The sequence below is a fragment of the Phocoena sinus genome, chromosome 2 (genome assembly GCF_008692025.1).
Source record: "Phocoena sinus isolate mPhoSin1 chromosome 2, mPhoSin1.pri, whole genome shotgun sequence".
NCBI lineage: Eukaryota > Metazoa > Chordata > Mammalia > Artiodactyla > Phocoenidae > Phocoena > Phocoena sinus.
In genome coordinates, this window is record NC_045764.1 from 92,565,593 (window position 1) to 92,577,756 (window position 12,164).

General features: G+C 42.1%; 1 protein-coding gene across 12 annotated transcripts in view; it reads right to left on the reverse strand.

Moving 5' to 3' along the window:
* The window catches only part of MGA (MAX dimerization protein MGA), a 162,622-nt gene that overhangs the window by 93,147 nt on the left and 57,311 nt on the right, over nucleotides 1-12,164 (reverse strand). For 7 of the 12 annotated variants that reach the window (XM_032621868.1, XM_032621872.1, XM_032621870.1 and 4 more), the window contains exon 1: nucleotides 5,475-5,795. The exons of 1 other annotated variant lie outside the window; for it this stretch is intronic. In XM_032621868.1, coding sequence (XP_032477759.1) covers nucleotides 5,475-5,569 — 95 coding nt within the window. In that variant the 5' untranslated portion in view covers nucleotides 5,570-5,795. Of the gene's footprint in view, nucleotides 1-5,416; nucleotides 5,888-12,164 lie in introns of those variants that run through there. 4 more of the 12 variants (XM_032621873.1, XM_032621866.1, XM_032621863.1 and 1 more) reach the window with 2 other exon arrangements.

Genomic DNA, 12,164 nt, shown 5'->3' on the forward strand with positions numbered 1-12,164 from the left:
ATTTCCCGGGGCTTCCCTGGTGGCGCAGTGGTTGAGAGTCCGCCTACCGATGCAGGGGACACGGGTTCATGCCCCGGTCCGGGAAGACCCCACATGCCGCAGAGCGGCTGGGCCCGTGAGCCATGGCCTCTGAGCCTGCACGTCCGGAGCCTGTGCTCCACAATGGGAGAGGCCACAACAGTGAGAGGCCTGCGTACCGCAAAAAAAAAAAAAAAAAAAAAAAAAAAAAAAAAAAACTCATTTCCGTAATATCAAAAGGGATCATTTTATACAAATCAACAAGACAAAAAATCTAACAGAAAAATGGGCAAAGAATAGGAAAAGCAAATGGTTATGAAAACGTACATAGTCTCGGAATAGAGGAAATTAAAGTCGTCCTAAAATACTGTTTTTTACCCTATCAGAACAGCAAAAATCAAAGTTTGGCAGAGGTGTTGTAAAGGGTGTACGTCAACCAGCATTCTCATCTAACCAGTTGCTGAGAGTGTAAGATGACAGAATCTAAGAGGATAACATGAAAATATCAAAAGTACAAATGCATACATCCCATGAAACAGCAGTTCCTCTAGGGTTTTATCTTATATACATGTGTGCAAATACACACATACACACCAGCGATAAATGGTGGTACAACGACGGAGTGGAATATTCTGCAGCTAGAAAAGAATTATAAACTTTATGGACTCATACAAAAGTACAAGATATATTAAGAGCATAAAGTTCAAAACAATTGTAGATTATGCTACATACTTCTACAAAGTTTCAACCAAAAAAAAGCCAAAGAAAAAACCCAGTATGTATGTATCTGCTTGACATAGACTATCTGTAAAGACAAAAAAGGAACTGGTAGTATTGGCTTTATCAAGGGAAAACAGGGTGGCTGGAAGAATACATATTCTGACACTTTCTAAATTTTGTATCTTGTAGACATACAACCAATTTCAAAAAAAAACTAAATTAGTTAATTCATAAATGTTACAAGAAAAATGCCACATATATTGTACAATTCCATTTACATGAAATGTCCAGAATAGGCAAATCTACAGAAAGTAGATCCATAGTTGACAGTGAAAAGGGAGAGGAATAATTGGCACAATTGCTAATTGGTATGGGGTTTCTTTTGGGGGTGATCGAAATGTTCAGGAACCAAAAACCATTAAATGTATCCTTTAAAATGGTGAATTTTATGTTATGTGAATTATATCTCAATAAAATGTTTTAAAGAAATCTCAGATTGTTACATTCAACTAAAGTGATGTGCTAAATTACCTAAATATTCTACAAGATATAAAGCTATCACCAATTAGCTTTTATACAAAAAAGGAAAATGTTACATTACTACTTCTGTTTAAAGTGGGTCAGTAATTTTGACTAATCAGATTGAGCCACTTATTGGTGCTCCTCATTATAATTAAAAGTCTAATTTTACTCTTCATCAGAACTACTAACAAGCAGCAAAAGCATCTGATCTGAATTTCACATCTTCTTATAGGGCTGGCCACATGACCGCCCCCCCAAAAAAGTGGGGGGAACTCCAAAACTTAAAATATTCATTAGCCTGAGGATAATATTTTAAAAATCAAGGCTTTAAAAAAGGTTGGCTATTGTTTTGTATTATGGCTAAATGTGAAAACAGAAACACACTTTCTGACACCACTGTACTAATACCCAGGAAAGGTGAAAAAAGAATTTCTCCTCCGATTTGGCATTTAAGAGATAGATAAAATTTAGAGTGATTCTTTTCAAAAGCTTTCTCAGGCTTAAGGCAATTAAGTTTATTGGTTTCCTAAAACTATCAAGTTTAAGTAACACCTACCAGAGACCGATAAAACAAAATTTAAGCAGACTGAGAAGTCACAAATAAAGTGACTTTATAAAAATAGTAAAGTTCAGAAAATTCACAAAAACCAATTCCTCTAAAATGGTGTATATATCAAATAACACAAACTCCTAATCTTGTATTTAGTCCATAAAGCTCAAAATTTTGTTACAAATCAAGTATTTTTGTAAGCAATTATGCAAAAACACTCTCATGAAGTGCATTTAAATATGGCACACAGCAAAGAAGTATCTGAAAAATTTTTTTCACTATCCCAAACCTATGAAGACATTATAGGGTTCAGAATATCCTAAACATTCTATAATATTAAATTCTTGATTTTCAGATCATTTTTACAGGTAAAACTGGGGCAAAGAAGTTTTAACCAATCACTATCCCTTAAAAATTAATCTATGAAATATCAAAGATTCTACTGACAGAAATCCAGTTTAGTGTTAGAGACTGTACTGAAGTAAACTTCATACTTACATTATATATACACATTTCAAAATTTTCCTTTCATCTAAACAGAAAAATTAAGAGCAGAAGAGTCAGACTGCCCTATCTGCACTCTGTACACAGGTAACTAATAAATGTAAAAATGTGTATTAAGAGGGAAAAAAAGTTAGAACTTTCTGACTTTTGATTTGTATAAGGTCTTTTTTTAATCCTCCAGTCAGTTATTCCAGGAGTTGATCAAAATGTATAAAACCAAAAACCTAACTTACGAACAAAACAATCTCTATCTTGAGCCATACATTGCTACTTGGTTTACAAACAAGTAATACAATTTTATTCCACAATAATCTTTAAGCACAGATTTCACTTCACTATAAGCAATATGCCTATGCTTTTGGAATACTATATATACTGGATTTTCTAAAGAAAGGACAGTCAATTCAGCAAATTTAGCTGTTTCAGACACAGAAATACCACTCTAAAGTCTAAGATAACTTTAACCAATTGCAAAAATCAAATTACTTTAGGAAGAGCTAGGCTACTCATGAAGCAGTAAATCTCCTTCCAGCAAGATTCTAAAAATACTCTGTGTTTGGCTCTCTGAAAGCATTAAGGAAGACCACAGTTTTGGTACATAGATATAACTTAACATTCAAAAAAAAAAAGTTCAGCTTTTCAAGATCAAGCAGTTATCTAAATAAAATAACTATAAAAGTGACCCGAGGAGGTAAGTTTAATTGTGGATGTGAAATACTAACATTCTGAAAATGTCAACGTTTTGAAGGTACAGGCACTCACACACCAACACACAAATGCCATTTTGCAGAGAATGTTTTCAGGTAACATGGCAAGTTCCATAAGTAAATTGCTACAATTTCGGAGTCCCTATTCTGAGTATCTTTTCACCAGTGACATCTCTGGGAAATGTTTAACTACTAAAGCCATAACCCTCATACAACTTACCAAATACACTAACTGGTTTACTAGGTAGGTACCTAATTCAATGATTCAGGTACTAGCCCCGACCCCAAAGTACGCCAATTTAAAATTCCAAATCAATACCATTACTTTAAAAACACAAACTATTCAAATGATGGTGAACCTAAACCGAATGTTTCCGAAGTTGCTAAAAATAACTATAACTTTTCATACAACAAATGCATTACTGTATGGTAGGCACAAAGATGTTAATTTGTTCCTTAACATAATCATTCACTATAAGAGTGTGGTTACGTTTCTGAAACTCAAATTTGTAAGAGAATAGGTTCACTCGAATTTCAGTATTCACCAATATACAATGAGCCCAGAAATTTGAAAAATCTTTTTAAAACTATAATTTGCACACAAAAATAATCAGAAAATATGATAGCAAGTGATGCAAAGAGTAAAAGAGCCAACTATCCGTTCTTAATCGTCATTAAGTTAACTTTAATAATTAAATAAATGGTACTCGTGATCTATTAATAAGCGCTTACTCTGGACCAGACTATACCCTGGGCATTTTATCATCACCACAACCCTAAATTTGAAAGGTAAATTTCAAAATATTATCTGAAATGCTTTAGGTTTTAAGGCACAAAGTTGCATTTACCTAAGATAGTAGTCCCCCCCGCTTCTCTCCTCAAATACCATTTGTTAATGCTGGCTTCATGAGCATTTTCTATTCCTAGGAATGATCCCTTAACTACAACTCGGTGTTAGAAAGCTCTCAGGTCCCTAATATTTGCATAAGTAGAATTTGAAGAACTAACGTATATGGCAGAAACGGACAGCAATCAAATGGCCACCTTGCCTTGGATTAAGTATGGCAAGGTACCTGGGGCACTAAGTTTTCTCAAATCCTAAGCATGTGTTCTCTGGAAAATGCACCCAACCCACTCAACTCACACAACAGCTGGAAACATAGCCCTACAGCAGCAAGAAGCACTAGCGCCCACTCCATACGCTTGGAAGTGAAAAGGCCGCCTGCCAGTCTCGGAGGACTACAGTCGCCGTCGACTATCGGGGCCCACATCACCGCTCTCCAACTGCAAAGCCCAGCTAGCCAAGAACCACGTGAAAAAATGCCGCAAGGAAAGCTCTTCCGGGGAAGGGGAGTCCGACTGATCACGTGCCGCCGGCCGGAACCCGCGGATCGCTCGGCGGGATCCAGTCGCATTCTGTTACCGTGGAAACTACAGAACCACCCGCCCGGCCCTCCCAGGCCAGCCCCCTTCCCAGCAGCCGTCACGCCACCTCCAGGCACTTTCCCTGCAGCCTAGCCGCGGCGTCGTGCCCAAAAAGAGGCAGAGCAGGCAGTATTTGCCAGGGACTCTGCCGCAGAAGCCCGGAAAGCTTCACAACACACACTGGCAGCGCGCGGGTGGGCTCGAGAGTTCTCTTGATCCACGTGTCTGCCCCGGCGACGCGAACCCTGGGAGAGTGGTCTCCCCTCAGAAGGAAGAGTACTTTCGTTACTCACGTTGTTCTGCCATTGGTAACCCTTCCTTTCAGACCTCCTACACTCTCCCTGCTTCCAACCTCGCCAGAGGAGGCATCTCCAGAGTTCCGAAGGCAAAGCAAAACTCTTCAAATCATGACACTACCACTTCCTACTCTCAACCTAGTGTGAAATAATCCCTAACTTCTCCATACTCTTCGCACGCAGATTCGTCAACTTTGGTTACTGGTGCTCGGAGCGGTTTATTTCTGTCCCAGACCCACCTACCGCTAAGGGCAGCGACCAACTTGACAAAATAATAGAAGCGGTAAGGCACACAAACAGAGAACTAGCCAAAGGCTGCCCCACAGAGGGAAAAAGAAAATAACACCTGCTCTTCCCACCTGTTTTCCCCGCCCTCATTTCTGCACTTACGAACCACCGGTCCTTTGTTTACCAAGTTCCCACTCCTATACGGCTCACTTCCTCGCCCTCCTTTTTTATTAAACTCGCGGTCTTGCTTCAAACAACCTGCCAGGAAATTACATGCTGGGCGACAGCTTTATACAGGTGTCAAAACGCTGCACACAGCTGCTTAGAAAAGCGAGGTCAGCACAGTTTTGGAACCCCGAGACCTGAGCTCTAAAAGGCAAAGCGCACAAGCACGGCTCTCGACCTAAAGCTCCACGCCTGGCTGGAAGGCGTCACGCGTATCGTACCATGCGGTGCGGCACCCCACGCACGCGAGGGCAGGCCCGCGCCATGGGCGCTTCTCACCCCGCCCGCCTCGTGGCCTCTTGCTGGCGTCGATGTTCCCAGTTAGTTCGCGGCGCGACGCGGAAGTGAGGCCGGGGACGCGCGCGAGGTGACATGCGCAGCCTCGCTCAGAAGACCACAGGCGCGCGCCAAAGGCGGCTCCGCGCAAGGCCTGGCCTGGCCGGAGCGTGCGAAGATCGCTCAGCGGAACGCTTCTGACACCATAAAAAATACACAAGAGCTTCAAACTCTCGGAAAACTCCAATCGGGCCAGTACTAAAGAGACGTCCTCCACCCAGGCCCGAGAGTTACCGTGCGGGGCGTGGCCGGCCTCACCCGGAGTCCTTCACATCCCGCTGGGGGCGGGTTATTCTGTTCGGTTCGCACACCGTGTGTCCGCTCCAGCTGAAGAGCCTGCGCGCGCATCAAACGTCCACGTCATCGCGCACGCGCTCCTACCCTCTCGGAGACCGTCGCGCAAGCGCAAAAGGAGGCGCGAGCAGCACCTCCCTCGCCCCTCCCCCAACACCAGGAGGCCAAACGGCCCCGGAGCTGCGACAAGACCCTTGGGACCCGCCCCTGGAGCTGAAGCCGCTGCCTTTCCGGGTACCAGCAACCGAGAAAAGCCTACTGAAGCTTCCAGAATCAAGAGTGACGAGGCAGGAGGGAGGTACCCCAATTCCCCCAGCCTCGCACACGAAGCCTTCGTGAAATCTGTGAAACCTTTGCCCGCGGGCTTTCTCAACTGAGCCTGCCACCTTTTCCCTTGGGCTCCTCGCCGGCCCCGCCCCTGCTGAGCCCAGCCCCACCCACGTGGGATTCCGCAGCCCGCAAGGCTTCATTGGCCCGTCAAATGAATCCACGATCTTCCTCCCCAACGTGCTGTGGGCTTAGAGAGCGCCAGAACGTCGGGAAACCTTGAGGAAAAGACCCTGAGAGACGGGTGATGGAGTTTACAACATCCAGAACCGAAGAACACTAGTAAAGTAGGGAGGAGTCCGAAAGCCTCAATGCCGAGTGGGAAGGGAAGAAGATTTGCTACTAGCTTGCCTGATACAAAGATGAAAGATGTCCTGATAAAACAGTAAAACGTGGAAATGAGAATTTTGCACGATAGAGTGTTACCTGAGCATTAATGCCCTGATCCTGCGTTTTCAATTTTTGTTTGTTCAAGATATTTAAGCTATGAGGTGCAAACAAAAAGTTATCTATGATGTGTCAGGCGGTTGTCAAACATCAAAAATTATCTTTCTTCTTACCCACCCCTTACCAGCCATTCTTTCTTCTCTGCGAACACGCCAGTAAAAAAGGAGAGTTGTTTAAAGTTGTAGAAAAGAGGCAAAACAGAAATTGGTAGTAAAAGAGCAGAAATTGTGGTCCATGTTTCCAAACTTTCCTTTCACTCTCTTAGAAGAACTGGCAAGTACTGAGAACCTACTACCTGCTAGGTGACTTGACATAAAACACTGTGAAGGACAATGTTCATTGCAGCTCTATGTACAATAGCCAGGACATGGAAGCAACCTAAGTGTCCATCGACAGATGAATGGATAAAGAAGATGTAGCACATATATACAATGGAGTATTACTCAGCCATAAAACGAAACGAAACTGAGTTATTTGTAGTGAGGTGGATGGACCTAGAGACTGTCATACAGAGTGAAGTCAGAAAGAGAAAAACAAATACCGTATGCTAGCACATATATATGGAATTTTTTAAAAAAAGGTACTGAAGAACCTAGGGGCAGGACAGGAATAAAGACGCAGGTGTGGAGAATGGACTTGAGGACACGGGGAGGGGGAAGGGTAAACTGGGACGAAGTGAGAGAGTGGCATGGACATAATATACACTACCAACTGTAAAATAGATAGATAGTGGGAAGCAGCCACATAGCACAGGGAGATCAGCTCAGTGCTTTGTGACCACCTAGAGGGGTGGGATAGGGAGGGTGGGAGGGAGACGCAAGAGGGAGGAGATATGGGGATATATGTATATGTATAGCTGATTCACTTTGTAATACAGCAGAAACTAACACGCCACTGTAAAGCAATTATACTCCAATAAAGATGTTAAAAAAAAAAAAAACTGCGAAGGAGAATGAGGAGGTTACAAGAAAGCCAAAAAGAAGAGGCTTATCCAACAAGACTTATCTGAGCTGGACTCCAGGCATATTAGGAAGGGTCTTCTTTCTCTGCCTTCTGCTCTTCCTGAGAGAATATGCCACACCATGGGGAGAAATTGTGCTGGAATTAATATGGAATGGAAAATATGCAGGCTAAAGTTGACGGACTTCTGAACTTGCTCTGAAACCCCCATTCAGGCACTGTCAACCACAGCATTACCAGTGCAACAAACGAATAATATCCAAGATACTAGGCAAAAGTGAAAAGTAACAGTTTCTTTCACACCTTCTTCTTCTTCCCTGATCCCAAGCACCTCTTTCCTGGAAGGTGCCTTTTCAGAATCTCCCACCTCATCCAAGAATGCCTTCCTGTCAAAGGTCTAAGGTTTCCTCATATAAAATTTCCATTTTCTGAAGCAGAAATAAAATTTGTGTTGACTTGTTATTAATGCATCTGATCCTAAGGTGTAAATGAATGATGACTGGTTAACAACCATGGCTAGTCAGAGTTGCATCCCAAGAAGAACACGTTAACACAAATGATATCCCTAATTGGAGAATTGGGGGTGTGGGAGAATGGAGTTTTTCTTTTGCTACTCTCTCCCAACACCAGGCAAACATTATGAAATGCCAGACACTTAAAAAAATTTTTTTTCAAGATTTAGCACTGGATCTCCTCCTGGTGGGAGAGGTAAACTACCTGTATTTTTTCAAAGTGGGATTTACCTTACCTATACAGATCTAGAGATGTACTATCAAGAACCTGAGAACTTATAAATGTTGTTTTTATATATATAATCTAAAAATAATATTGCCACACCATTTCAGTGGCCTATTTTTGATTTAACATTATGCTGGTACCAAAGTAACCACTTTTTTTGTTCGCTTTGTCAAGCAACCTCTGTGTTTGCATTCAGGGTTTAATGCAGTGTTTCTCAGACTGGGATCCTTGGGTGTACTCTTTGGATATACAAAAACTTCTTCCTTTATATTTTTTTTAAGATTTTTTTGATGTGGACCATTTCAAAAGTCTTTTATTGAATTTGTTACTATATTGCTTCTGTTTTATGTTTTGATTTTTTGGCCGCGAGGCATGTGGGATCTTAGCTCCCTGACCAGGGATCAAACCCGCACCCCCTGCATTGGAAGGCGAAGTCTTAACCACGGGACCGCCAGGGAAGTACCTAGAACTTCTTCCTTTAAAAGGCATCTGGGGCTTCCCTGGTGGCGCAGTGGTTGAGAGTCCGCCTGCCGAGGCAGGGGACGCGGGCTCGTGCCCCAGTCCAGGAGGATCCCACATGCCGCGAAGCGGCTGAGCCCGTGAGCTGTGGCCGCTAGGCCTGCGCGTCTGGAGCCTGTGCTCCGCAACGGGAGAGGCCACAACAGTGAGAGGCCCGCGTACCACAAAAAAAAAAAAAAAAGGCATCTGTATATAACCCAAGTTTTTAAAATTCCAAGCTAACTACAAGAATTGACGCTCATGAGTTTCACAGGTAAACCTCAGCGGTCTAGTTGAAGAGCCCTAGGTGACTGTGTCACCACCCAGTCCTGGAATGTTCTAGGGGTTTCCATGCGACTTCCGGTGCCTGTGGTTGAATCATATGGACCAAGCTTCAGGTGCCAGGAGAGCCTGCTCCTTTCAATTGGAATTCTCTCATTTCAGTTATCAAAGCTCACCTTGTTCATCCAGCCTGATACAAAAATCTTTCCCTGGGACATTCCCTAGTGGTCCAGTGGGAAGACTCCGTGCCCCCAATGCAGGGGGCCCGGGTTCAATCCCGGGTGGGAGAACTAGATCCCGCATGAATGCCACAACTTAAGAGTCCGCATGCTGCAACTAAAAGTTCCTGCGTGCCACAACTAAGACCCGGCGCAGCCAAAACAAATAAATTGAAAAAAAATTTTTTAAATCTTTCCCAGGACTTCCCTGGTGGCACAGTGGTTAAGAACCCACCTGCCAATGCAGGGGACATGGGTTCAAGCCCTGGTCCGGGAAGATCCCACATGTCACGGAGCAACTAAGCCCATGCGCCACAACTACTGAGCCTGCACTCTACAGCCTGCAAGCCAAAACTACTGAGCCCGTGTACCACAACTACTGAAGCCCGCGTGCCTAAAGCCTGTGCTCCACAAGAGAGGCCACCGCAACGAGAAGCCCGCGCACCACAACAAAGAGGAGACCCCGCTCGTCGTAACTAGAGAAAGCCCACGCACAGCAACAAAGACCCAATGCAGCTAAAAATAAATTAATTAATTTTTTAAAATCTTTCCCTTGGATTTCTTTGGTTGGACCTTCAAAGAGATTTCACTAAATATTAGGGGGGTGGGGATAGAGAATGCATGGAATATAAACAATATGGCTAGAAAGAACACAGTTTTGAATCAAGATTGCTCTATAAACACATAAGCCCTATCCATTTACATGCACATTTTTCCTATTCGACAAATATCTGAGTGCCTTGTATATGCTGAGGAAAGACAAGCACCTCACGCACTGTTCAGAGGTCTACACTAGAACCCCAAAGAGTTGGCACAACTTAACAGAATCCACCAGCAAGACAGACGATATTCCTTATCTAATCTATCCAGATCCCACCTTCCCAATTCCAATTTCTACTGATGACATACCTTCCTCAAATGACTAAAAGAGAAAATGATCCCACTCTTCAGATGAGACCATCACCACCCCTCATATAACTCCTGGGTTGTTGTCTTGTTTACAATATCTTAATTCAATACAATAAAGACCATTCTTAGAATAAGAGCTACATACAGACTAGGTTACAAAAGAGGCTTGTTTTTTGTAACAAAAAAAAAACCTGTCACTAGTCAGGTTTCACTAAAAACTTGTATGCTAGGCAGAGGGAAAAGAGGGAATCATAACAGCTTATATATAACTCCTTCTTTGCCTACTATTTATTACTGCAGCTAAAACCAACTCATGCAGAGGGACGAGGTATAACTGGCTCTGATATCTGAAACTTGGACTAAGGTATTAAAAGTGGCAAGAGTCCTGCCCCGAAGGAGCAATTAATCTATCCAATGAATAGCTTTAAAAGTTTCTTAATCAGTATAGTAATGTGATTAAAAGCATGTTTTAGAAAATATCTGTTAACAAAAGGATGGAAAAGAGAATAGAAATGTGATGGAATGTTATCAACGTTCATGAAGAAACACCATTCCCTCTTGCTGCCCCATATCTTAAACCTGCACAATCATATTCTTTTCCCTTTGACTAAGATCTTCCCAGATGCCTCAAACCTAACTTATTTACTCTTCATGCTTAAGCTTAAATGTCAATTCTTCAAGAAACTTTCCTTAACCCCCAATGACAGATGTCTCCCTGTTATATGCTCTCATAGTACCCTGTATTTCTTATAGCACCTACCACAACTGTAATTATTTTTCAAACTATGCATTAATGAATGTCTTGCCCACTAGACTGTTTGCTCTACTCTATTCTAGTGCCTAGCACAGTGCGTGGAACAGAGCAGACACATAGTATCTGTTGAATTAACGAATATGAAACCATAGGTCCCAGTTTTCCAGGCAAGTCCAAAAATCAAATATTGACTTAATGTCCAACAAGTTGGGATTTGGAAAACAGGGTCATAATTCATTTAACCATACGCACATTAATATTAGCAAACAAGCATCCTGCTGTGGCCAACATTTTCCAAAGGTATACAGTTGCAGTTAGAAAAAACTTGTACCATTGACTCTTACCTCAAATTATTTCTCCTTAGAGGAATGGATAAATATTATTGACAGGGCAGATGCTTCAAGAGATAAGAATATTTTTCTAGGAAACTCTAACTACTTATTGACTGCCTTTTGCATGAGTGACTTTTGACAATATTACCCAGGAAATCAAAAAAGGCAAGCAGATTCTTTGCACTGGGAGAAATTCTATGATCCCATAATTTACCATCTGCTAACAAAAGCAACAAGTTGTAACAGAGATTGCCATATGCATATACTCGATCTACAAAAAAAAAAAAAAAATTAGTAAATATCTTCAAGGTGAAAAGGTACTTTAGTAACAGTGAATTTGTTTTAGTAAGATCTAAAGGGGAAAATGTCAGAAATCAGTTAAAATGAAGTTCAGAAAGCTAGTTTCAGAAGGATTACAAAACAAAAAAGAATAGATCTAAAAGAAAAGTAAACTTATACATTTTCAATGTAGTATTGAGCCCGTAGAAGAAACATCTTATCTAGGAAAGCATGAAAGGAAGAACAGGAAGAAGTTTATCTAACTAAGCCTAGAGCTGTGCAGGGATTTAAAACACACATGAAAACATATAAAAACAGAAACTAGAACTACTGGCCAAAGAAGAGGACTGGGAGACAGCAAGTAAACTGCAAGGCTGGAATCAGGCAAAAATCAAGAAGCCTATGGCAGAAAAATACACTGAAAAACTGTCTGCAAATGTGTATGAAAGAAGGCATGCTTACTTTACATGAAGGGCGCCACTGCCTCATGGAAATGAGCTATGGTGATCAACGTAGTGGTTCCTAGACTACTGGGACATCATAAACCAGTAAAATTTCCCCCCAAAAGATTTAAATGACCATCACAAGGTGACCA